The sequence below is a fragment of the Podarcis raffonei genome, chromosome W (genome assembly GCF_027172205.1).
Source record: "Podarcis raffonei isolate rPodRaf1 chromosome W, rPodRaf1.pri, whole genome shotgun sequence".
NCBI classification, from domain to species: domain Eukaryota; kingdom Metazoa; phylum Chordata; class Lepidosauria; order Squamata; family Lacertidae; genus Podarcis; species Podarcis raffonei.
The window spans coordinates 30,930,648-30,956,700 of record NC_070620.1 but is presented as its reverse complement, the minus strand read 5'-3'; the positions used below and the strand labels follow the sequence as shown (position 1 = coordinate 30,956,700).

Here is a 26,053-nt window from a genome sequence, read left to right as displayed (position 1 = left end):
TATCCAACATGGGAGCCTCCACTATCGATTACGTCCTGGTGTCATCTAACCTTTTGAGCAGAGCACGGGAATGTAAAGTGGTGGAGAGGGTTGACAGTGACCATCTACCGCTCTGTTTAATACTGGATGTAAGAAAAGATCTATTCTGCTCTGATAAACTTGTAGCCCCATGTTTCGAAAACATGGAGCTAAGATATTCACGTATTAAATGGTCCAGCAAATTGAGTGATGAAATATCGGAAAGACTTCACTCAGATACTTTTCTTGCTAGAAAGGAGAACCTCGTTAATTCCCCAACTCCTGAGGCTAGATTAGACATGTTCCGGGAACTGATTTCGTCTCTACAACCTTATCTGACCAACAAAAAAACGCCACGGCATTCTCTACACTCTAATAAATCCAAACCTTGGTTTGACCAAGAATGCATGGCTATGAAACGCCTCCTGCTGGACAAGTACAGGAACTATAGATCAGCGAACTTACCTTCGCTTCCATTAGACTGGTTTGAGTTAAAACGCAGTTATAAAGCTTTGATTAACAAGAAAAAGCTCCAGTCACAAAGGGAGGAATGGCAGTGCCTAGTGGAGGCCTCCCGAAGGAAAGATTCTGCCACGTTTTGGAAAACAATCGCAAAGGGCTGGAGAGACTCCCCGATCGAAGTCGAATACTCTATACCCGCTGGAGCATGGGAGGCCTATTTCCTCTCATTATATTCATCAAATCAACTGGTCCCAGTTCTGCTTCCTGCTTCAAGTGAATTTGGCAAGGAATGGCCCCCTGTAACCACAGAAGAAATTACTGGCCTTATTCAATCTCTTAAATCAGGGAAAGCCCCGGGTGCTGACAATATCCCACCAGAAATTCTTAAGGCAAATGTTGAATGGTGGGCCCCTGTGCTAGCCGCCTTGTTCACTAGTATAAATCAAGCGGCTATTATCCCCGAGGACTGGGGTTTAGCCATCATCATTCCAATATTCAAGAAAGGAAGCAGAACTGAGCCAGCTAACTACAGACCAATCAGTCTATTAAGTATTATTAGTAAACTATACGCTGCTCATTTATGTGATAAATTAGTGGAGTGGATGGAAAGAGAGCATATTCTATCAGAAGCTCAAGCTGGTTTTAGAGCAAAGCGTTCAACTATAGACCAGGCCCTTATCCTTCAACACCTGGCAGACAAATACTCTAGAAAAGGGGGGTCTTTATATGCAGCTTTTGTGGATTTTAAATCGGCTTTTGATCTAATACCAAGGGAAAGACTCTGGGAAAAGCTTGGCGCTACAAACATAGATAAACGCTTATTACGCCTTATCCGTGGTCTATATGAAAACACCAGGGTGAGGGTAAGATGCGATCGGTCAGGCCATCTAACTAAAGAAATTCAAACGCACTATGGGGTTAAACAAGGATGTGTCCTCGCGCCAACGCTATTTAATTTTTATATCAACTCTCTAGCAGTAAATATGGCGAAAGAAAATGCCCACCCTCCCAATCTGGCAGGTGTGCCCCTCCCGGTGCTTCTGTATGCGGACGACGCAGTCCTACTCTCCTTTTCCTGCGTTGGCTTGAGGAAGCTTTTGAGATCACTTGCTGACTATTGTCAAGCGGAACAACTATCAATAAATTACAGCAAATCTAAAATTATGGTGTTTTCAAAGAAAAGAAGGAAACACATATGGAGAATTAATGGTCAACCTATTGACCAGGTAGCAACTTTCAAATACCTGGGAAGAACTTTTCAGGAAAGGGTCTCGTGGCACCAACAGATGAAAAACGCCATTGCCAATGCAGGAAGGGCCAATAAAGCCCTTACAAGATTTTTTCACGGGAAAGGGGGTAAATACGTTCCGGCGGCCTCCCAGGTTTTTGCTGCAAAAATACTCCCACAACTCACTTATGGATCCCAGGTTTGCAGTTTTAAAAATTTTGCGCCTATGGAGGCATTTCAAACAAAATTCTATCGGTGTTTATTGAGGATCCCCCCCTGTGTATCTAATATAGCTGTCCGCTTAGAAGTTGGACAACCACCCGTCAACGCGTGGTTGTGGATCCTAAAGATACACTATTGGTTAAAACTTATTTTTTTCCCGGCCGGTTTGGCTCCTTTAACACTCTTAGACACCTTTCATTCTACCTGGAAAGCTTCCCTGTTTGAAAAGATAAGAAGCTTGGGATTCTCCCCGCAGATCTTGATAGCGGCAGGATATGAGAGAGCCAGAAGTCAAGTGCTTCAACGCATTAGGGACATAGAGCTGCAATGTCATATGGGCAAAATGGAGAAACATGCCACAATTAGAGACTTTGGGAGAGGGTTCTCACCCGCAAATTATCTGGCTGATTTACAAATACCTAAGTACAGACACTCCTTTACCCTGGCCAGATTTAACGTTCTGCCCTCTGCCCTGCTGCTAGGCAGATATGAGGGCAAACCATATGAGTCACGTGTTTGCCCATGTGGCTCATCGGAAGTGGAAACAAATCTGCATGTATTGCTGCACTGTAGTTACTACGAGGATCTACGCCTGACCTTTATTGCCCCAGTTCTACAAAAGCTTAAAAATGAACCAGAACTCCAACGTATGAGAGCCTTGGTAGAAGATAAGGTTCCTGAAATTACGATCAATGTTGCCAAATTCTGTGTAGCCGCTATTAGGCGCAGGAAACAAGAGCTTTCCAATGCCAATATGCAGGCGAAGGCAAATACTTAATTTTATTTATGCTGTCTAATTTTAAATTGCTGTTATGGCCTAATCTGTATTGAAATTGTCCTTTGTTTTTTCCGGTGTTATGCTTTGCTGACTAGCTGTACGAGTTAATCTGGTCTGTGACCGTTTTTAATAAATTTGATTTGATTTGCAGCCCTTTCAGAGCATGAGGTTGGAGGCCCATGGTCTTAAAGCTTAAGACATGCCTGCAAGGAGGTGTGGGCCAGCTCTGACACAGAGCACTCTGCATTTTCTGCCATGTGGGTGCAATCAAACTGCAGAATCTGAACTACACGTGGGCTGATACCCCGGGATGCACCACTGAATTTTTCTTCAAAAATCTGGGAGGTACACCAGCTAAGCTTTGAGCTACCTCTCCAATAGTGACCCATCAACACCAAACAGTTTGTCGTTGGCTTCCTTGGCATAGTTCTTCAAGTAGGAGGCTTCCTTAGCAAAGTAAACAGTAGCAAAGTAAACTGCGCTCTTAACTGACAAGGCCAAGCAGGCGTTAAAGATGTCTGTGCAAATAGGCTTTCTCCAGGACGCTCCTGTGCCATGGAAAAGGTCTCTGTCCAAGGAGGTCTGGTCCTCTACTGAGTGTATCTGGGAAATGTGCCTCTTCTGCCTTCTGATAGGCTACACCTGAAAAGAGCCACTTCTGCCATTGTGAAAGCTGAGCCCTCTTGAGGTGGTAGGAGGACCCATGCAGCAGGATAAAGCCCACAATAAACACCGAGAGGATCCTCTCCTGCGAGGGCTACAGTGCGAAGGGATGGAGTTCGTTCAGTGGAACAGGGGGAAATTCTCAAGATACCAGAAGGGCAATGATATACACTACCCCCAGTTAAACTCCTTCACAGATTGCATCTGTGACGTAAGCATTTTTGTTATCTTCAGGAGCTGCCAGTAGCATCCATACTTCCTGATTCGCCGCAAGGAAGTGAGCACACTTGTGGCTATGGGCATTCATATTTGTCGCATGTCCCTCATGGCTAACAGGGCCCTTGGCCTCCCACGACTGCTGGTGACAGTCATTTGTGGCCACAGCAACAGACTGGTGGTGGTGGATGGCGATCGAAAGGTCAGCGGTTCGAATCCCCGCGGCGGGGTGCGCTCCCGTTGCTTGGCCCCAGCGCCTGCCAACCTAGCAGTTCGAAAGCACCCCAATCTTCCCTAGGCAGCATGGCCAGTGGTCAAGGATGATGGGGACTGGCCTCCAGAGGACCAAAGATTCTCCATTCCTGGTGCAGGTAGAATTGTAATTATTCCACCACAGGGAAAAATAATACATAGTGTGTGGGGGGGGGGATACAGATGTGTGTGTGTGTGTGTTTGTGTGTCACAATTCATCATGCTGTTTTGTGTCAACCTAAGCTGAGTTCTTTTCTATTCTTGCTGGATGTTCAAGAAACTGCCAGTGTAACGAGATGTCACACACAAGGATGTCAACTCTTAGTGAAGCTTTTGAGAGCGTTTCAATTTTAGAGGATGGTTGAAGGCAAAAATTGGGAGACTTCATAGTGAAAATGGATCGAATGCCCACCTTTTAAATTTGTTTTTAAAATAACGTTTCTATCTGTCAGATTGAAGAGCATCTTGAAAACATGACTGCCATGAACAAGCACACAAGCAGCTAATAATGCAAACAGCAAGACTCTCTATATAGTTTGTCTCCCGCCTCTCAATGGCTCTTTAAGAAACCTTTTGATTTGGGGTCCTTTGTATGACACCATATGCAGCTTTATTATTTGGATCTGAAAAGGATGCAGGTTTCAAGATATTGTGTGATAATTTTACTTTTATTTAAGTAGAAACTGCTTTACCAGTCTGATGCTGGGGTCACACAAACCCCAATTAGATGGTGGTGGTGATGTTTGAAAGATTTGCTTGACTGACCCCAAATTAATATAAAGAGGATGAAATTGTATTGAGGAAGATTGTTGATTGTACAGGGGTAGAAGTATACAGGAATGATGTATGGGGTCTGTAATGATCACTGCATAAAATCCTATGGCAGGGGCTGGCAGTGATCTACCCATTTTGCAGGGGGGGGGGGAGAAAGAGTTGTCGAGCAGCAGTCCTTTACTGAGCCTGTCAGGCCCCACCACAACCCAGGTAAAGAGAAGCAGGGCAGGGCCCTTCAAGCTATCAGCAGGTCAGTCCTGGGCAGCAGCAGCAGCAGCAGCGGTTTGAAATTTCAGAAAAGAAATTGATACTTTCCCCCCTAATGTACATATTTTTCAAGATTCAAAAAGCAAGAGAATAAGAATTGGGTCGCTATCCATTGGGTCGCTATTCTTAAGACCAAAGAGAAGCAGAAAGACCAGACGCCTCCACCGCCCTCACTTCCGATTGGACGCTGTGCCAATGACACATTTGTTGACTTTTCTGGCCAAGCGGATGGTATGTTGCACTGAATTTCATATTGGTAAAAAGTAATGTTGTCCAATGTTATATGCTATCCTTATATGATACGAGTCCCAATCTTCCTTTAACGCACTCACCAAGGCCTCTCATTACCTGGAACATTAATGATCCAGGCTCACTCCCAAATAGGAGATGGGTTTGGAAAGAATTTAAAAGAGACAGAAAGAGATTTTAATTCAGGAAATTCACCAGAGGAGCTACCGTTGATTTTTGCGCATATTTCCTAAGCACAAAAAAGGTTGTGTTTTGTATTTCTTAGTTCCTAGCACACTCCCCAGTCCTATATGCCTGTCTGCAGAGTTAGTTTCACTCATGCTGTCAGGCAACTAAGTTTGCCCTGACTCTCTTCAATTTCCCTGGCATTGGTGCTCTATGGCCAAAGGATGCTGCTTCTTGCATCTGTTCACTCACTGTAGTAATGCCAACTTTCCCCACTTAGGCAAGTTAGAACCAGGGCTTTTTCTCAGCTGGAACTTGCTCGAACAGATCCAGCACCTCTCAGGTGGGCACCATTAGAGAACAAGGGAAGTGTTCGTGAATTCTGGCACTTTTTTAAAAATAGAAAAAATATTAAACGCGTAACAAAACATGAAGCTGAAATATATTGACCAGACAAAATTTCAACGAGTAAGAGGTTTTTTTTTAATAATTCACATATGTAGTAAAAAGGTGCCATCATGCCATTCTGTGAGCTATGGTAAAATAGCATGCATATCTGCAGCAAAGCAAAAGGGAAAAGTGCCCCATTTCTGCTTTCAGTCGTATACTAGGAATCAGTTTTGTGAACTTTATGATACAAAAAGCTAACCATTTTTTTAAGCAGCAACCCAAATATAACTATGAAACAAAACGTATCAAGAACTATACAACCACTACACCTCATTCGGATGCTGTGCCAATGAAGTAGTTCATTTATTAACTTATTAAAAGAAAAGCCACTCCTAATATATTTTCCCTTTTTATGCTTTTAAAGTAATTTTTATTGAGTTTTCCATTAAATCATATTCACATTTTGTTACATAATTCTATGACTTAATATATTACTCTGTAAGAGCATCGACCTCCTGCCCTCACTCTTTCTGACTTCCACATAACTTTCCATATTCTTCACATTTCTATAAGCACTTATTTACCCTTTGTCAAATTATAATATTTCACCTTATTATCGGTAAATCAGTTCCTTTCTGAATCATTTCAATTCAAGCCTACAAACGTTTTCAAATGTTTACAATTTTCTTTCATAAATGTGTTCCAGTCCTTTGGAAACAGTTCATCACGCTGATTCCGGATTATGTCTTCGAACTCCATCATCTTGACCTGCCAGTCTTCCAGTGTTGGAAGTTCCTGCTGCTTCCATTTCTGAGCCAGAAGTGTCCTTGCAGCCATTGTGGCATACGTAAACATGTTTACATCACTTTTATGTATTTCCTCACCAATTAAGCCTAATAGAAATGCCTCTGGTTTTTTATTAAAATTATATTTCAAAACCTTTTTTAACTCGTATATTATGTCCCAGAAGGCTTTCACTTTAGAACAAGTCCACCACAGATGGAGGAAGTTCCCCTCCTTCTCCTTACACTTCCAACAATTTTTGTCTTGATTTCTATACATCTTAGCAAGTTTGGCATGTCTAATATACCATCGATACATCATCTTAAATATATTTTCTTTGAGTGACACACATGCTGTGAATTTAATTGTTTCGGTCCACAGTTTCCCCCACCTTTTAAAATCAATATTGTGCCCCAAATCCTGGGCCCACCTAATCATAACACTTTTTACCTCTTCATCCTTTGTGTGCCACTCCAGTAGTAACTGATACATTTTTGACAGTATTTTCATTTAACTACCCAGCAATTCTGTCTCCAATTTAGATTTGTTACTTCCAAATCCATTTCTTTTATTATCCTCTCTAAACACATCTTGTAACAATCGGTTACCTTTCCTCTTAGTTCTTCGAATGTCTTTAACTTTATTTTATTATCACTTCCATCAGCAAGTCTTTGTATGTCGCCCATTCAGTTCCCATATTTATTTATTTTTTTGACTGCAAAAGCCTCCAGAGGTGAGAGCCACCTCGGAGTTTTGCATTCCAATAATGTTTTATGTCTGCTCCACACCTCATACAATGATTTTCTAATAGTATGGTTCAAAAACCCTCTGTGCATTCTGACCATTCTGACCACGGGTAGGCGTGCCACGCGAATCTGTTGTCAAATTCCTCCAAATCCAATATATCTGAATTATCTAAGGTTATCCTGGATGGCGCTGTGGGTAAAACCTCAGCGCCTAGGACTTGCCGATCGCATGGTCGGCGGTTCGAATCCCCGCGGCGGGGTGAGCTCCCGTCGTTCGGTCCCAGCTCCTGCCCACCTAGCAGTTCGAAAGCACCCTTAAGTGCAAGTAGATAAATAGGTACCGCTTTACAGCGGGAAGGTAAACGGCGTTTCCGTGTGCTGCTCTGGTGGTTCGCCAGAGCAGCTTGGTCACGCTGGCCACGTGACCCGGAAGTGTCTGCGGACAGCGCTGGCTCCCGGCCTCTAGAGTGAGATGAGCGCACAACCCTAGAGTCTGTCAAGACTGGCCCGTACGGGCAGGGGTACCTTTACCTTTTACCTTATCCATTCTCTCAACCAACAAAAACACGCCGCCTCATAGTAAATCTTTAGATCTGGCAGGGAAAAAAACGCCTCTTTCTTTTGCTTTTTTTTTTATAACAATATTTTATTAAATTTTAACAATAAAGAAATTCCAAAACAACAAACAGAGAACAATAAAAACACAAGAAAAATATAAAACACAACAATACAAAATTACACAATACAAAAATACAAACATTTAACCTAACAGGGGAAAAGGAAAAAGAAAACAGAAAAAACAAATAAGCGCACAAAAAAGAAAAACACAAATCCCTCTTTTTTAATTTCTCATCTTTGATTAACTTATTTTCCTGACTTCCTCACGCCTCCCTTTTTTTTATCCCTTTTTGAAAATTGGTTCAGCAAATTCATATCCTATTACTTTATCCTTAATTGTTTTTCCTCCCAAATTATAATTTCAAATTTTTATCTGTCATCAATCCAGTCTTACATTATATCTTGTTGCTAGAACCCCTTCATTTCATTTCAATGTCATCAACATTCATACATTTTACAATGTTTCTGTAAATAAATTTTAAATTTCCTCCAATCTTCTTCCACCGACTCTTCTCCCTGATCTCGGATTCTGCCAGTCATTTCTGCCATTTCCATATAGTCGATTACTTGCATCTGCCATTCTTCCAGAGTGGGTAAGTCTTGTGTCTTCCAATGCTTTGTGATGAGTATTCTTGCTGCTGCTGTAGTATACATAAAGAAAGTTCTATCCTTCTTTGACACCAATTGGCCAACTATGCCCAGGAGAAAGGCCTCTGGTTTCTTCAGGAAAGTGTATTTAAATACCTTTTTCATTTCATTATAAATCATCTCCCAGAAAGCCTTAATCCTTGGGCACGTCCACCAAAGGTACCTTCAGTTTCTTTACATTTCCAACATTTATTATCGGGCAAATGGTAAATTTTTGCAAGCTTGACTGGGGTCATGTACCACCTGTACATCATTTTCATAATATTCTCTCTTAGGGCATTACATGCCGTAAATTTAATTCTTTTGCATCTGTCAATATTTTATACTCAATTCTTGGCTTTTTGCCCTGCTAGATAAATTTAGACAATCTTCTTTGCCATACATTCAATTGTTTTGTTCCACTGATAACCGGAATTGTCTGAAATCAAAACAACAGTCTCAGTAACACGTTCATTTTGATAGGTGAGATTCTACCCATCATTGATAATTTCATTCTAGTCCATATCTCCTGATCTCTCTTCACTTCATTCCACACCTTTTCATAGTTGTCTTTAAAGAGGTTTCTGTTCTTAGATGTGAGCCAGACTCTAGGTATTTTACCTTTTTTTCTATCGACATACCTGTCTTTTGTTGTAGTTCTCCTATTTCTTTACTGTACAAATTTTTAGTTAATATTTTTGTCCTATTTTTGTTGAGCTTAAAGCCTGCTAATTGCCCATACTCGTCAATCTTTTTCAAAGCTTCTATTGCACTGGACATAGGTTGTTCTAAATTCAAGACAACGTCGTCGGCAAAGGCCTTATACTTATATTCTTTTGAGCCTACACCAATCCCCTTTATTTCTTTTGTTGCTTCTATTTTCCTCAACAGGGCCTCTAGTATTGTTATAAATAACAATGGCGATAGCGGGCACCCCTGTCTGGTTCCCTTTGTTATCTCAATTTTGTCTGTGAAGTTATTATTAACTATCAATTTGGCATATTGTTCCAAATAAATAGCCCGAATACCATTTAAACGTTTTTCACCGATATCCATAAATTCTAAATTTCTTTTCATAAAATGCCAAGACACATTATCAAATTCTTTTTCAGCATCCAGAAACATTAGGGCGGCTTGTTTGTCTCTCCTGGAGTCCAGATATTCCATTATATCAATTATATTTCTTTCTCTCCCCTCCCCCCGGAATAAATTTATTCACAGGAAAAAAAGGTGCGTGGGTTTTTTAAAAAGTGAAATCACTCTCATCATTTATTAAGTTAAAAAACAGCAATTGAAAAGCACTGATCAGACATTGCATTTCGAGGCCTCCATCGCAAACTCAAATCTGGTTGCAATTTTTTTTGGGGGGGGGGGGGGAAGGATCTTGGCTTTTTTAAAAGGGATTCGGCATTCGGAGAACTCCAAGATGCAGGATAGAGACGCATTTGGGGCGGGCTAAAGACCTCAAGGGATCCCACTCTGACATTTGGAAATCTCTCCTCTCCTAGGGCTCCCTTCTGGCTAGCCTAGGGGAGGAGGGAGGGGCAGGGCTGGCTGCCCTGGCGTTGGGAGATGGGGGCCACATGGGGACAGAACGGGGTGTCAAGGGGCCATGGCGATCCAGCCGAGGATGAGGAGGGAACCACCATACGGGGCTGCCTTGGTCAGGATCGGGTCCCCTGTCACGGCGTGGTAATACAGGGCGCCAGAGAACATCCCCATGCCCAGAGACAGGATGCTGCCGGCCATCATGGGATAGCGGCAGTGGGGCACAGCCAGGAGGGCCAGGCTGTGGAGGAAGTGGTATTTGTTGGCCATCTCGTAGAGCTCTTTCAAGTCGTCATCTCGGTCGCTGTGACGGAAATCGTGAGCCCCGTAGGCGGCCGCCCCGACGGCCGCAGCCCCGCTCAGCGCAACGAGCCGTCGGAAAAACGCCCCGGCGCCCGCCATATCAATTATATTTCTAACATTGTCCTTCATCTGTCTACCAGGTAGAAATCCAGTTTGGTTCTTTCCAATCTCCTCTCCAAATACATTTTTAAGTCTATTGGCCAATATACTGGCAAATAATTTGTAATCATTATTTAGGAGCGAGATTGGCCTATCATTTTTCACCTGCCTTATGTCCGTGTCTTGTTTGGGAATTAGTGCAATATGGGCTTCTTTCCAAGTAATATATTTTCTTTTTTTAAGAGGAAAAACACATTGGTTTAAAACGTTATATATTTCCAGCCTGATGTAGGGCCTGTGTTGTTGTTTTTTAAGCCAAATTCAATGGAAATGCATTGTTTGAAGAGTGAATAGATGTATATGCAGAATATGTAAACGTGCACTGTGAAAGCTTTGTAATATTACTTTTGTGATTTTGGGTAAAATTGGTGGATGAAGAAAGTGTTGAACTAAAAGCAAACTGTGTGCTTAACTTGTGTTTGTATCTTTTCGTTTCTAAAGGGACCTTTACAAATTGAATTTAAAATAAACAAGCAAACTCCAAAATTAAAAAAAAAATAGAAAAAATAATACTGGTTGGAGCTTTTCTCTGCTTCCTCTAGCTACTCTCCCACAATATATACTGATGGGGAGGACAAAGCATATGCACAGCTTTGCCACCCATCTCTCAATATGCCCTATACATTTTACTTCTGGTTGGGCTGGAGCTGGCATTTTTCTGATGTCAGCACATTCTGTCATTGTTGCCTCAAAGCCAATAATATCTATGCTTTAAAAATGCAGAGGAAAAGAACGATAATAGTTATTTTATATGGGTACATGGACAAAGTCTTGTTTGCTATGGCAAGTAAAAATTGCACAAAAGAAGAAAAAGTAATTCCACCAGACTTAAGAAATCCATCTTCATATCATTCATAGAGCAATAAATAGCATTAAGTGGGCCAATCCAGACATAGATCATACAACCCTAAACCACTTGGAGACACAAGATGGATTTTGTTCCAGTCAAATAAATCACTTATTTTCTAAGGGAGCAATATTTACAGCAGTGGAAGGGGAACAAATTAACACTATTTTCAGTATAGAAAAGGCCCAGGGGTGGAATTAAGAAGTATAGGCACATCGATCCCACCCACCCCTCACACCCTTTATTTATTTTTTATTAATGAGAACCTGCAAATCCACTGTTTTATGGAATTGTAGTTGAACAAGGGAAAGAAGAAAATAGTATTGCCGCTCTCTTTTATTGGTTTTGTTAAAATAGGATTTTCCATTCTGACTGGCCAATTTGACTGCAGCAGCCTGCTGCTGATATTATGGATAATGTTTTCTGAATGAAACTTGGATCAGAATGTTATGCCGTCCTGCATTTCAGATGGAAATAGGAACACTCTTCCTGGCCCAGTCAATTACCACCACCCCCGCTACTTTTTATCAGCCAAGAAGGGCAAGAGTGTTCCTATTTCCATCTGAAATGTCTTGGGCCCGGTCTTATTCAACATCTTTATCAACGACTTGGATGATGGACTCAAGGGCATCCTGATCAAATCTGCAGATGACACCAAACTGGGAGGGGTGGCTAACACCCCAGAGGACAGGATCACACTTCAAAACGACCTTGACAGATTAGAGAACTGGGCCAAAACAAACAAGATGAACTTTCACAGGGAGAAATGTAAAGTATTGCACTTGGGCAAAAAAAATGAGAGGCACAAATACAAGATGGGTGACACCTGGCTTGAGAGCAGTACATGTGAAAAGGATCTAGGAGTCTTGGTTGACCACAAACTTGACATGAGCCAACAGTGTGACGCGGCAGCTAAAAAAGCCAATGCAATTCTGGGCTGCATCAATAGGAGTATAGCATCTAGACCAAGGGAAGTAATAGTGCCCCTGTATTCTGCTCTGATCAGACCTCATCTGGAGTACTGTGTCCAGTTCTGGGCACCACAGTTCAAGAAGGACAATGACAAACTGGAACGTGTCCAGAGGAGGGCAACCAAAATGGTCAAAGGCCTGGAAACGATGCCTTATGAGGAACGGCTAAGGGAGCTGGGCATGTTTAGCCTGGAGAAGAGGAGGTTAAGGGGTGATATGATAGCCATGTTCAAATATATAAAAGGATGTCACATAGAGGAGGGAGAAAGGTTGTTTTCTGCTGCTCCAGAGAAGCGGACACGGAGCAATGGATCCAAACTACAAGAAAGAAGATTCCACCTAAACATTAGGAAGAACTTCCTGACAGTAAGAGCTGTTCGACAGTGGAATTTGCTGCCAAGGAGTGTGGTGGAGTCTCCTTCTTTGGAGGTCTTTAAGCAGAGGCTTGACAACCATATGTCAGGAGTGCTCTGGTGGTGTTTCCTGCTTGGCAGGGGGTTGGACTCGATGGCCCTTGTGGTCTATTCCAACTCTATGATTCTATGAAGAGTCCGAAGCACAGGTCGTTGCCCTGACTAATATAAACACCTTGTCCACATCCTCAAGCCTTACTATCTGAAAATTATCCAAAACAACAGGACTAGACAGTGCTCTGGACACCCATGAGACTCATCTGCTATAACAGCAGAGTCAAGATCCCAGCGGATGCAAGTGGTTTTATCCTCAAAATGCTTTGCAAACAAGTCACAGTGCTTACACATAGCTACCGTTGGTTCCACCACCTCCTTGAGTCAGACTGTCTTTCTTCTTCATTAGCGATCACTTGTAGCTGAGTATACTGCTATCTTCTATCTGATTGGTCCTAGAACAATGCAGCAGTATGATTGGTTGGCAGGAGCCACCCAATCCAGCTCCAGATAGAAGTGAATCCACAACCTGACTGGCCTACAGGAGAATTCCGGAATTAGCCAATCACGTGCCGCCCATTGTGTAAATAATGCAGATACTTTGAGGGGACTTCCATTCCCTCCTCACCACCATGAGCTGAATAAAGAGCATGAAATCCACTCTCGACTCTGAGTATATTTCACTGGCGACGAGGATGGGATCCCGCTGAGCTGACCGCCACACACAGCACTGCAGCACCGCCACCTGCCGCACCACTGCCTCGCACCGTGTATCCAGGCTTCAGCTCCGGGACCCAAGGAACTCAGAATGGCAACCAACAGCAGCTTCTCGCCGTTCAACCCAGCATCCGGAGACTGGGAAGCGTATGCCTCCCGTTTCACCTTCCTCCTAGAAGCCAAAGGGGTCACCGACGAAGAAGATGCCAAGAAGAGGGCGATATTCTTCAGCGTCTGTGGAGAGGAGACGTTTGAAATCGCCCGGGCTCTCCTTGCACCTGAAGACATCGCTACTGTTCCATACAAAACAATAATGGAACGGCTGAAGGGGCACTTTTCGCCGCAGCCCTCAGTGGGGCTCGTCGAAATGCCTTCTACGCAAAGCGGGGAAAATGTCTACTAGGAGTGCCTCAGGTGGCCTTTCTGGGATTTATGGTGGACGCAGAAGGGCTCCACCCGACTGGGGACAAGGTACGGGCCATTTGTGATGCCCCAGCGCCCAAGAGCAAGACTGAACTTCAGGCCTTCTTGGGACTATTGAACTTTTACCGTTCCTTCCTTCCCCACAAGGTGGCGGTAGTGGAGCCCCTACACAGACTCCTGGACAAGCGGGCCCCTTGGGTGTGGGGCCAGCGCCAGGAGGCCGCATTCCAGGCAGTCAAGGACTTGCTTGTCTCAAACGCGGTCTTGGCACACTTCAACGAGAGGCTGCCGGTGGTGCTAGCATGCGACGCCTCGCCCTATGGCATCGGCGCTGTCCTGGGACACCAACTCCCGGATGGAAGAGAGGTACCGGTGGCATACTTTTCCCAGACACTCAACGCAACCGAGCGGAACTACTCGCAAATCGACAAGGAGGGTCTGGCAATCGTGAAGGGAGTAAAAAAATTCCATGATTTCTTGTACGGGCGGCCCTTTACCGTGGTGACTGACCACAAGCCGTTGCTTGGCTTGTTTGCCCCCGAAAAGCAGACCCCCCAAGTGCTGTCTCCTCGTGTCCTGAGGTGGTCAATTTTCCTTGCCAGCTACCAGTATGCACTGATTCACCGCCCTGGGAAGGCGATGGGCCATGCAGACGCCCTCAGCAGGCTACCACTACCGGAAACAGGCCCCGACCCAGCACCTGCACAAGAGGTTATGAGCCTGGAGCTGCTTCCCGACCGCCCCATTCAGGCACAAGAAGTTGCACACCATTCCAAGAAAGATAGGGTCATCTCCCGGGTCCTGGACTGGGTGTGGAGGGGATGGCCCAGCAGCAGCCCTGGGCCAGAATTCGCCGGCTACACAACCCACAAACATGAACTGTCGGCCCACAAGGGGTGCCTGTTATGGGGAAGCAGGGTCGTTGTTCCCCAGCCCCTCCGAAAAAGGGTCCTCAGAGCCCTACATGAGACACACCCAGGGGTAGTGAGAATGAAGGCCCTTGCCAGGAGTTATGTGTGGTGGCCAGGGATCGACGGAGAGATAGAGGCCTGGGTCAAACACTGCCAGGCCTGCCAAGAATCCCGCCCAGATCCCCCAAGGGCCCCAGTCCAGTCCTGGGAGTCCGCCCGAGCACCATGGTCACGCCTGCATGTGGACTTCGCTGGCCCCTTTCAGGGGAAAACATTCTTCATAGTGGTGGACTCCTACACCAAATGGTTGGAAGTTGCACTGGTACCATCCACTTCCACGTCCGCAGCCATCCGGGTACTACGCAGGCTGTTTGCAACCCACGGGCTCCCTGACACTCTCGTCTCAGACAACGGGACTGCATTTACGTCAGGAGAATTCCAAACCTTCACAGCGCAGAACGCCATCCGCCACATCCATTCGGCGCCATTCCACCCTGCCACCAATGGCCAAGCAGAACGCATGGTGCGGACCACCAAGGAAACCCTCCGCCACATGATGCAAGGGGATTGGGAGTACCGCCTTGCCACATTCCTTCTAGCACAGCACAGCACCCCCAGCTCAACGACTGGCCGGAGCCCCGCTGAACTACTAATGGGTCGGCGCCTTGCAATCAGATTGGACCGCCTTCACCCCGATAGAGCTCAGGATGAGGTAGTGGTGGGGGAAGGCAGGAACCCCCGGACCTTCGTGGCCCAGGACCCAGTGTACGCAAAGAATTTTGGGGCAGGCCCAGCATGGGTACCCGCCACAGTCACCAGGGTCACTGGCCCCGTGTCGTACGAGGTGCTAACGGATGGGGGGCAATGCTGGCGCCGCCACTGCGACCAGATACGGGAGAAAACCAGGAGGAGGACAGGTCAGAGGAGCCCCAAGGGAACAGTGGGGCAGTGAGGCCCATAGAACAGGAGGGGCCAGCAGGAGAGGCAGAATCAGTAAATACAGAGAGGACATGCGAGGCCGAAAGGACACCGGAACCAGAACCACGACTGAGCGAGCCGGTTGCGCCAGACCAAACGGCCCCATCACAGCCAGCATCCTTGGAACACAAGCCAGAACCTGAACCCCGGACCAGGGAACACCCCAGGCCGCAACGCACACGTAGGCCGCCGGCGTACCTTGAGGACTATGAATGCGACCTCCCGGGCAGGACTGGAACTTAGAGGGGAGGGGTGTTATGTACTGAGTTGAATAGGATCCAAACTGCAGCAGTCTGATTGGTCCTAGAACAATAGGCTCCAAAATGCAGCAGTCTGATTGGTCCTAGAACAATGCAGCAGTATGATTGGTTGGCAGGAGCCACCCAATCCAGCTCCAGATAGAAGTGAATCCACAACCTGACGGGCCTACAGGAGAATTCCGGAATTAGCCAATCACGTGCAGCCCATTGTGTAAATAATGTATATAAAGCAGATACTTTGAGGGGACTTCCATTCCCTCCTCACCACCATGAGCTGAATAAAGAGCATGAAATCCACTCTCGACTCTGAGTAGATTTCAAGTGGGTTGAAAGTCTAAATCTCAACAGAAAGTCATCTGACCATCAGAGGGCAAGCAGAACCTTAATACTCCCTCCATCCTTCCTCCTATGACTAGGCGGACAATGACCTTTTAACACACTGAAAGCTCCCAAGTCCAAAAGGTGTGAAGGGGGCCAACTCCCACTTGCACGGGCAAAGGCACTTTATCTGTGACTGGTGCCACCCACCCAAGCCACTGTTTGAACGGCTGAGATGTAGGAAACATCACAATATCATACTCTGGGAAGGTACTGTCAGTACAGGACTGGACCAGAGCAGGCAGTCTGAATTGTCAACCATTTTGCATTCTATATTCCCTATCTTTTAAACAACCCTCGTTTGTTGCGGCAGTTTTGCGGCTCTTAAAAGCCAGAAGGGTACTAGCAGCAGGACCAACCTACACCCCTCAGCTGTTTAGAACCTTCCTTAGGCACAATTTATGCATGATCTTTGTTTTGCAGCCTTTTCAGAGCATGAGGTTAATCCCCCGTTCTCCTTGTTTTCCTAAACAAAATGTGATATTCAATGTTTTTGGGGGGTTTTCAAATTTTTTTATTGATTTTCCAGCTCTGACACAGAGGACTCTGCATTTTCTGCCATTTGGGTGCAATCAAACTGCAGATTCTGAACTACACATGGGCTGATACCCCGGGATGCACCACTGAATTTTTCTTCAAAAATCTGTGCTTTCTTATTTCTTCACCTTTTTGTTTCCTCATCGTCTTTTACAAAGGAAATGGGGCTGCTGCAGTTGGACAGTTGCCTTACTTGGTCATATGGCCCAAATGGTTGGAGGCCCATGGTCTTAAAGCTTAAGACATGCCTGCAAGGAGGTGTGGGCCAGCTCTGACACAGAGCACTCTGCATTTTCTGCCATGTGGGTGCAATCAAACTGCAGAATCTGAACTACACGTGGGCTGATACCCCGGGATGCACCACTGAATTTTTCTTCAAAAATCTGGGAGGTACACCAGCTAAGCTTTGAGCTACCTCTCCAATAGTGACCCATCAACACCAAGATGTCTGTGAAAAGAGCCACTTCTGCCATTGTGAAAGCTGAGCCCTCTTGAGGTGGTAGGAGGACCCATGCAGCAGGATAAAGCCCACAATAAACACCGAGAGGATCCTCTCCTGCGAGGGCTACAGTGCGAAGGGATGGAGTTCGTTCAGTGGAACAGGGGGAAATTCTCAAGATACCAGAAGGGCAATGATATACACTACCCCCAGTTAAACTCCTTCACAGATTGCATCTGTGACGTAAGCATTTTTGTTATCTTCAGGAGCTGCCAGTAGCATCCATACTTCCTGATTCGCCGCAAGGAAGTGAGCACACTTGTGGCTATGGGCATTCATATTTGTCGCATGTCCCTCATGGCTAACAGGGCCCTTGGCCTCCCACGACTGCTGGTGACAGTCATTTGTGGCCACAGCAACAGCCTGGTGGTGGGGGATGGCGGTCCCCTCAATACTGGGGGGACTGAGCACCCTTCCTAGAAATATTGAGGGGGCTAAAGCCCTGGGTGTCTACGAGGTCTGCCCTGCCTTGTGCCTGCAGTCAGTCATTCCGGCCAAGTGAGGCAACAAGTCCTCAGTAGAGAATCAGCTCTGCTGGGATCATTAGAATTCTGCAAATAGCAGGGGCATCAGTGCCTTGGTACTTCATCCTGATATGGAAGGGGGGGCATGTCTTCTTCACCTTCTTCTTCGCTACAATATATCCATTTATTTCCAATTGTCAATGTCAAAAGGGACTAAAATCTATAAAATTCATAGAAAATCAACGTGCCAATTTGCTCAATTTCTCTAGGACTCCATGACACCTCCCCTGTCCTCCATAATCCCTCAAGTAAGGTGTCAAGACCCTAATCCTGTCAAATCACTCTGCCAAGCCTTTCCTCCGGGCAATGCCAGGTGACAGAATATGCATACATGGACCATTGACTTCTCATCACCGGTACTCAGGAAGTGCTTATCTGCGCATATCTCCAGCTCTGCATATTCCCCCCTCCCTCCTCCATATGTTAATCCGGTGTAACCCAACCTCTCCTTAATGTATTCATGATGTAACCTGTGTAACCCAACCTCTCCTTAATGTATTCATGATGTAACTGGGATGTATTTTGCACTGTATTCTGGGACGACATGGAGGGAGTTTCAAAAGTTCATGTCACCCCTTTCTCGCTGTTCAATCTCGTCTTGAACCTGTTGCGCAATAAACTTGGATCTTCTGCAGTTTGCTCCTGTGCCCGGCTGAGCTCATTTTCTTCCACAGGGACCCGCGGACTTAGTCCGACGAGCTGGGTGGCAGAGTAGCCCCGCACCCAGATTTTACCGTAACAATCCTCTGTTGGGTTCCTCATCGTCTTTTACAAAGGAAATGGGGCTGCTGCAGTTGGACAGTTGCCTTATTTGGTCATATGGCACAAATGGTTGGAGGCCCATGGTCTTAAAGCTTAAGACATGCCTGCAAGGAGGTGTGGGCCAGCTCTGACACAGAGCACTCTGCATCTTCTGCCATTTGGGTGCAATCAAACTGCAGAATCTGAACTACACGTGGGCTGATACCCCAGGATGCACCACTGAATTTTTCTTCAAACATCTGTGGGCCTGGTGTGACACAATATCAAATTTCATTGGACCACATTGTTTTCCACACATGCATGCTTCTCTTCCCCCCTTAAAATGGAAGCAAGTAAGTAAAGATACACTGCCTCCGATTCCCATAACCCTTAGTTTGTCGTAGGCACCTGTCTGCAAAGGTCATCCATCTGGGCGACTGTAGGGATCAGATGGGATTACCATGAGGAATTATAAAATATACATCAAGCCATCGTGCCCACGATGAAAGCATTGTGTTGACTGGGTTTGATATATTGACGATAATTTCTTCTTAAATCCCATAAGATTCTACATTCATGCCCTTTTCATGCCCTTTTGCCTCTGCTGCCCATTTCTCCTTGCCTGACAAGTCCCGTACACAGCCCAGTTGTTGCCAGGCAGGCTCCTGGGTAATCAAAGACAGTGGGCAAGTTTCTTTGATGTAGGATGTTAATCTTAGGGCCAGGAAACAGATCTCACATGAAGGTGATAATGATCGTTGTCCTCCTGGCCATCCTTCTTATCATATATATTGCTTGTTTATCACCTCCGGGGTTGCCAAATGCTCTTCTTTGTAGTTCTGTTCTTTGTTTACCCTGTGCTTAATTAGTTGTGGTGGTTTAACTTTCTCCCCACGTGGGTTTGTGGAAATGCTCAGAAAAAATCTGATTGGTTCTTACGAACACTCTGTAAAAAGTTCTTTTGTGAATAAAAACTACCTGGGCCAGGGGCTGCACACGGACAGGCACAGAGAGACACGATTATACGCACCTTCCCAGAGTCTTGCTGGTTCAAGTCTCTGTGTGTATTCTTATTAATCAGAATTCAATCCTTCCTTTACTTTGGGAACGCCTCAAGTAAATATCCTTGCTTTACTTTGAGAATGCAACATAGTGGTGCCCCGTGTGAGGCTAACTTCAAGGAAACCGTGTGAGGCTAACCTAAAGGTACCTCAGCGTGTGAGGCAAACTTAAAAAAGGGAAACGTGTGAGGCTAAGCTAAAAAGAAAACCTCAGTGTTTGAGGCACAGCAAAAGGAAACCTCAGCAAAAGGAAACCCCCAGGATTGAACTCCCCTCGGAGCTAGCAACGTGCTATCCCTCGGTCGCGGTGGATCATCTCCTGCAAAACGATTCCCGGACTTAGGATCTCATTCGCTCGGAACGAGCCCCAAAGACGCGCGTCTATTACCCTTCAGGTGAGATCATGGGAAGCAAGCTTTCACATGAGCAGGAAAAGCATAGGAATAATTTGTTATTTTTGCTAGCTCAGGCAGGGCATGATAAGCATTTAGCACCCTTAGTTGAGAAATTGTTGTTAGAGATTGCTAGACTGTGCCCCTGGTTTCCAGAGGGGGGTACTTATGACATTAAGAAATGGAATGAGCTGGGAGATGCACCCCATAGACATCCTGAGACATCTGTACAAGTCTTGCACCCCTGGCATTTGTGTAGAGACACAGTTGGAAAGCTTTCTAACCCTTTGCTCCAGCCACCAGTTGTCTCTGTGAATGCAGCATTGTTGCAACCCCTAGCTGCTTTTAAAAATACTATAATATTGTTCCCTCCATCTCAGCCTCTAGATTTCCAGCCTCTCTCTGAGGACTCTGAGGTCATGCCATTGGCACCTTCCTTTGCCAAAGATTTGCCTGGGTCAAATGTAAATTCCATGGACCAATGCCCGCAAGGGGCTCAGACCACAGTGCAAAAATTGGTTATTCAAAATATGGCAGAAGGAAGCAGTGAAGAAAAAACAGCTGACACCTTAGGCCTAAAAACGGAGATGAGCACCCCATAGTCAAATTTTATTAGACTTAACCATCCAGGAGTCCTTTACCTTTACCTTTAGTTCTTTGCTTCCATTTTAATGAGGGAACAGAAATATGTGAAAAGCAATGTTGTCCAATGTTATTTGATAATATGTCGCACCAGGCCCATTGCTATCAATCAAATTCAATGCAACATACCAGCCAGGGAAAACATTAAGTTTAGGGAAGCTTTTAATGTTTGACGAACTATTGTATTTTAAGATTTTGTTGGAAGCCGCCTGTCAGGGAATTGGAAGCTGCCAAAGAGCCGAGGGGGGAGAGAGGCAATTACAGGGAGCCTAAAGAGCTCATCAGCAGTCTCTCATCCGACTCCGAGGAGGAAATAGGGAGGGGGGAGAGCCAGTGCCCGGAACTAGCTACTCACAGAACAGAGGAAGCAGGAGGCGTGCACTGCGGAGATGGGCCTGTTGGGGGAGGAGGAGTAAGAGATCGCCAGTCGAGTCATCTGACTGAGCTAGGCATGGATGTGCTTTTTTGAACTCTTGTAACTGCTTTGAACTTTGGGCAATAAATCTTCAGAACAGAAATGGCTGTGAGCCTGGAGCGTTATCTCTGCTAGCTTTGGCAGCATCCACTCCTTACAGCATGACTCGACTCTTCTGCTGAAAGCTAGAGAGAGGAACTAAAAGCAGAAAATGAAGGACTTCCGGGTTAGCGCCACTGGCGAATGGTGGAGTTCCTCCGACCGGAGGAACGGGCTCCGTGGAAATTGGGTCTTCCCGCCGCGGCGAAGGCGGGGGCCCGCTAGAAATCCCAGGCGGAAGAAGCCTGGGAACGTGGGGTTCGGCAGAGCACCAAGAGCGCCTCCCTTACTTACGAGGAAACCCATTTTCGGGGCTCCGGAGTGAAGTGGGGTGAGCAGCGCGGTGCAGCGAACCGATCGCTATTTCCATGGAGGGAAGCCGCGCAGCCATTGCCGGAGAGCGCTGACTTTTTCCTGATGACATTTGGACTCTAAATCAAGTACCCGTGAGTAAAAACGGAGAATTGGACTAAGAAATTTGCAATTTTATGAATTAGGCACGAAGCGGAAAGGTGTGAACAGGAAGTCCGCCTCCCGTTCTTGTATACAGATTGAAGCAAAGATCTTGCAACCTAATAGCCTGAAAAGCTCTTTTAAAGTTGGAAATTTCCTGCACCCATAACCAACAAAACCCCCTTGGAAGCAGGAGAAAAGGGGGGGGGGATTTGACTGTTTAATCCTGCAGGAAGTGAGAAAAGGAATATAAGTTTCCACCGTCCCAAACCTGGGGACGGGGTGTCGGAACAGAAACTGCTTGAGACGTCCATTGATTGAAAGTGGAGTACTTTGACAGATAGTCAAAAAAAAAAGAAGAAAAAAAAAGAGAGAAACAAATTAACTTCAACGCTACCTTCTGCATTTTTGCTCTTTAAAGAAACAAAGTATTTGAAATCGAAAGGACTTGAAATCGAAAGTAATTTCCTTTGTTGGATACTTTTTTTAAAAAAATGGATACAAATAGAAATTGTGTCCCCTAGAGGGAGCCTGTCAGTTTGCGGTCGCAGCTTACATATGTGAGATTTGGATCGTGGGAACAGCCGTTTGACCTTGTTCTTGAACAGAAATGTGTTGGCAGGAAGGTTTGGTGTCTGCCCTTGGCTTCCAGTGAGATCAGTGGGGAGAGCGCAGGACCTCCGCTTGGCACGCCTACTCTGCGCAGAAGGCTTCCGCGCAGAGAAGCTAGTCGGAGACTGGCTGTCAAGGAGTTTTTATGTTGGAAGAAGTTCAGGAAACGCCCACTGACGGATTCTGCCAGTGATTAAGACAGTCGCGTTGTAAGGCGCTGTCAAACTAGGGAAAGGTTTCGCTATACAACCCGCTTGGAGCAGCAAGGAGTTTTACGCATAAGCAACCCCAATTCCCATTACAGCAATCCGTCAGTCCTCTAAGTTGCTTGTGCGCAGAGAAGCAGGGGCAGCATCATGAGTTAAACTGGAGGAGCCGGCGCCGGAGAGGGGGGCAGAGGAGGACCTACTCTGGAGGAGAGAAACAGAGAGTTGGAGCAGCAACTCGCCCTACTAGCGGCGCGGCTGGATGAAAGGCGCACTCAGGATGCCCAGGGGAAGCCCACTCCCATCGCAAGGAAGGTACCGGGACTAGTGCAGAAGTTTGGGGGCAATCCCAGAGACTATAATGCATTTAAGACAGAAGTGCAGTATGCGCTGGACCTGCAGTACGAGGACTTTGTAGACGATGCAGGGAGGGTAGCCTTCGTGGTAGTGCATCTGGAAGGGCGCGCCAGAGATTGGATCCGACCCTTGATGGCGCCGGAGAATGCTGCCTTGAAGGATTTGAGAAAATGTTTTAACGCCATGGACCATATGTTCTCGAGTGATGTGGAGCGTGACCCGCAAAGAACTGATGGGGTGCAAACAAGGGAACCAATCAGTGAGAGAGTACTGGTCGCGATTTGCGATGCTGATCCATAGACTTGGGTGGGAACTGGGTTCGGCGCCAGTGCAAATGTTATTTGAGGAAGGATTATCCCCTTGGGTAAAAGATGAACTCTCCCGCGCGCCCCGCCCGGAATCGATGGACCAGCTGACCAAAATGGCGCTGGCTGTGGGAGTACGCCAAGAGGCGCGCGCTCTAGAAAGGCGGGAAGGGAGAGCAGAGCGTTGGTGTGACAACCGCATTCCGGACGTGCCTGAGCCACCCGCGCCGCCCGCGGAACCAATGGAGATTGGAGGAGCGCGCGCGCGGGGGGTTTCAAACTCCAGCGAGGTTCGCAAGAAGGAGGGGAAAACGACTAAGAAGTGCTTTCTCTGCCAGCAGCCGGGACATTTTGCCAGAGTCTGCCCTCAGAAAAAGGCGTGGCAAGGAATGGTGGGGGCAGTTGGGGGGGAGGAGGAAAGAAATAAAGAGCAGGGAAACGGGAATGCTTGGCTGCCCGAGAGTGGGCACAGCAGCCAGGCGAGCAACCAGTAAAGGTGCCCAAACCAGACCCTCCCCGAGCGGCCATAGCCATAGAGGTGATACTAGAACTCCCTAACGGACACCCAATTAAGGTGAAGGCGTTGCTGGATTCAGGCAGCTCTTGTAACTTTTTTAGCAGGGATTTTGCACTAGAGCACCAGCTCCAAGTAGTGCCTCTAGAACACCCCCTGCAAGTAACGACCATTGATTGGAGAGAACTCCTGGGAGGGGAAGTGACCCACCAGACCCCCCCCCCCATGAAAATGAGGGTCGCTAGACACACTGAGACAATTGCCTTTCACGTAGCCACACTAGCAGGACCACCAATCATACTGGGAATGAGTTGGCTGGCACTGCACGATCCAGTGGTGGGATGGCACCAGCGGACAGTCACCTTTGGATCTGCTCACTGCATGGAGCACTGCCATGGAGGGGAGACCCAGAGGATGGCAGTAGCAAGGGTGGCAGGGATGGCGGCAGGGGAAAAGGGGAGAATACCATCTCAGTACGCAGACCTGGAAGAAGTCTTCAGTGAGAAGGAGGCTGATAAACTACCCCCTCACAGGCCCTTTGACTGTCAGATCAACCTACTCCCAGGGGCTCAGCTGCCCGTGGGTAAGCTGTACGCCATGTCGGACAGGGAGATGCAGGAGTTGCGGAACTTTATTGACAAGAACCTGAAGAGGGGTTTCATACGAGAATCAAGGGCGGTGGGGGGCAGTCCAGTGTTCTTTGTGGACAAGAAAGACTCTAAAGAGCCCAGATTGGTCGTAGATTACCGGAGTTTGAACCTGGTGTCAGAACCAGTGACATTTCCAATGCCCAGAATTGACGATATTTTGGCCAGGGTAAGGAAAGGGAAGGTCTTTACCAAGTTGGACCTTCGGGGCGCGTACAATTTGATAAGGATGAGGGAGGGGGATGAATGGAAAACCACCATGTTCACCCCTCTGGGGGCCTTTGAGTACTTAGTTATGCCCTTCGGATTACAATCAGGCTCAAGCACATTTCAAGCCTTCATGCACCACGTGCTGGGGTCCCTGCTGTACAAGAATTGTGTGGCTTTCTTGGACGACGTGCTAATCTACTCGGAGAACGAAGAGCAGCATATAAAGGATGTCAGGGAAGTGCTGAAAAGACTGCAGGAGCACCAGCTGTGGGTCAAGCTGGAGAAATGCCAATTCCATGCCCGAGAGGTGGAGTTCCTGGGCTACAGGTTGTCTGACAAAGGCTTAGCCATGGACCCAGGCAAGGTGCAAGCGGTGCTAGAATGGAGGACTCCCAAGAACCGGAAGGACGTGCAGAGGTTCCTGGGGTTTGGGAACTTCTATAGGAAGTTCATCAAGAACTTCGTCCACTTAACGGCACCCATAACCGATTGCCTCAGCAGCAAGAAGAAGTTTGAATGGACGGAAGAGGCTCAGCAGTCCTTTGAAAAGCTAAAGAGGGCGTTCGCTTCGGAAGAGCAACTCTTACACGTGGATCTGCAGAAGCCGATGAGGCTGGAGACAGACGCGTCAGACAGAGCAGTGGGAGCAGTACTGCTCCAACCGGGAAATCGGGGAGAGTGGAAGCCGTGCGCCTTTTTCTCAAGGAAGCTGAACAAGTCAGAACAAAACTACACGGTGTATGACAGGGAACTGCTGGCCATTCATGAGGCTTTTCGCCGCTGGAGACATTTTCTAATAGGTGCACAGCACAAGATCCAGGTGTGCACGGACCATAAGAACCTGGAATATTGGAGGACTGCGCGAGTCCTGAACCAAAGACAGGTGCGGTGGGCACAGGAGTTTTCCAAGTTTTTTTTTGAGATTAGGTACGTGCCGGGGAAGGAAAACGTCAGAGCAGACGCTCTCTCTCGCAAACCGGAGTACTTGGAAGGAGAGGAAGTATCAGAAGTGCGTCATGTCATACCCGAGGACCGATGGGTGTGGGGGGGAGTGTTGGTAGGGAGACAAGAACTAGCCGGTTTAACGAGGGATGACCAGTACGCCCAAACCAAAATCAGGGAGATTCGAGATGACGAAAATCAGGGGGGTTTTGAGGTTAAGGAGGGGGCTTTGTACTATAAGGGTGCGTTGTACATACCGGAAGGGGACTTGAGGAGAAGAATACTCAAACAACTGCATGACAACCCCACGGCGGGACATTTCGGTCAACATAAGACCATGTTGCTTGTCACCAGGCAGTTCTGGTGGCCAAGGGTAAGGGAGGATGTGCGGGAATACGTACGGGGGTGCGAGTGCTGCCAGCGGGCTAAAGGGGAAAGGGCAGCACCCGCGGGGTTACTGGAACCTTTGCCCACACCAGAAAGACCATGGGAAGGGGTATCAATTGATTTTATGACTGATTTACCCAAGTCCAGGGG

The 26,053-nt window shown here is 46.7% G+C and overlaps 1 protein-coding gene across 1 annotated transcript; it reads right to left on the bottom strand.

Moving 5' to 3' along the window:
* Positions 1-9,711: 9,711 nt before the first annotated feature.
* Positions 9,712-10,408, bottom strand: LOC128406116 (transmembrane protein 256 homolog). The gene has a single exon (XM_053373141.1). The coding sequence runs from the start codon at positions 10,406-10,408 to the stop codon at positions 10,061-10,063; it is 348 nt and encodes a 115-aa protein (XP_053229116.1). The 3' UTR covers positions 9,712-10,060.
* Positions 10,409-26,053: the final 15,645 nt, after the last annotated feature.

Excerpts from the sequence above, each read along its gene's own strand:
- LOC128406116 (XM_053373141.1), bottom strand. The coding sequence starts at position 10,408 with ATGGCGGGCGCCGGGGCGTTTTTCCGACGGCTCGTTGCGCTGAGCGGG.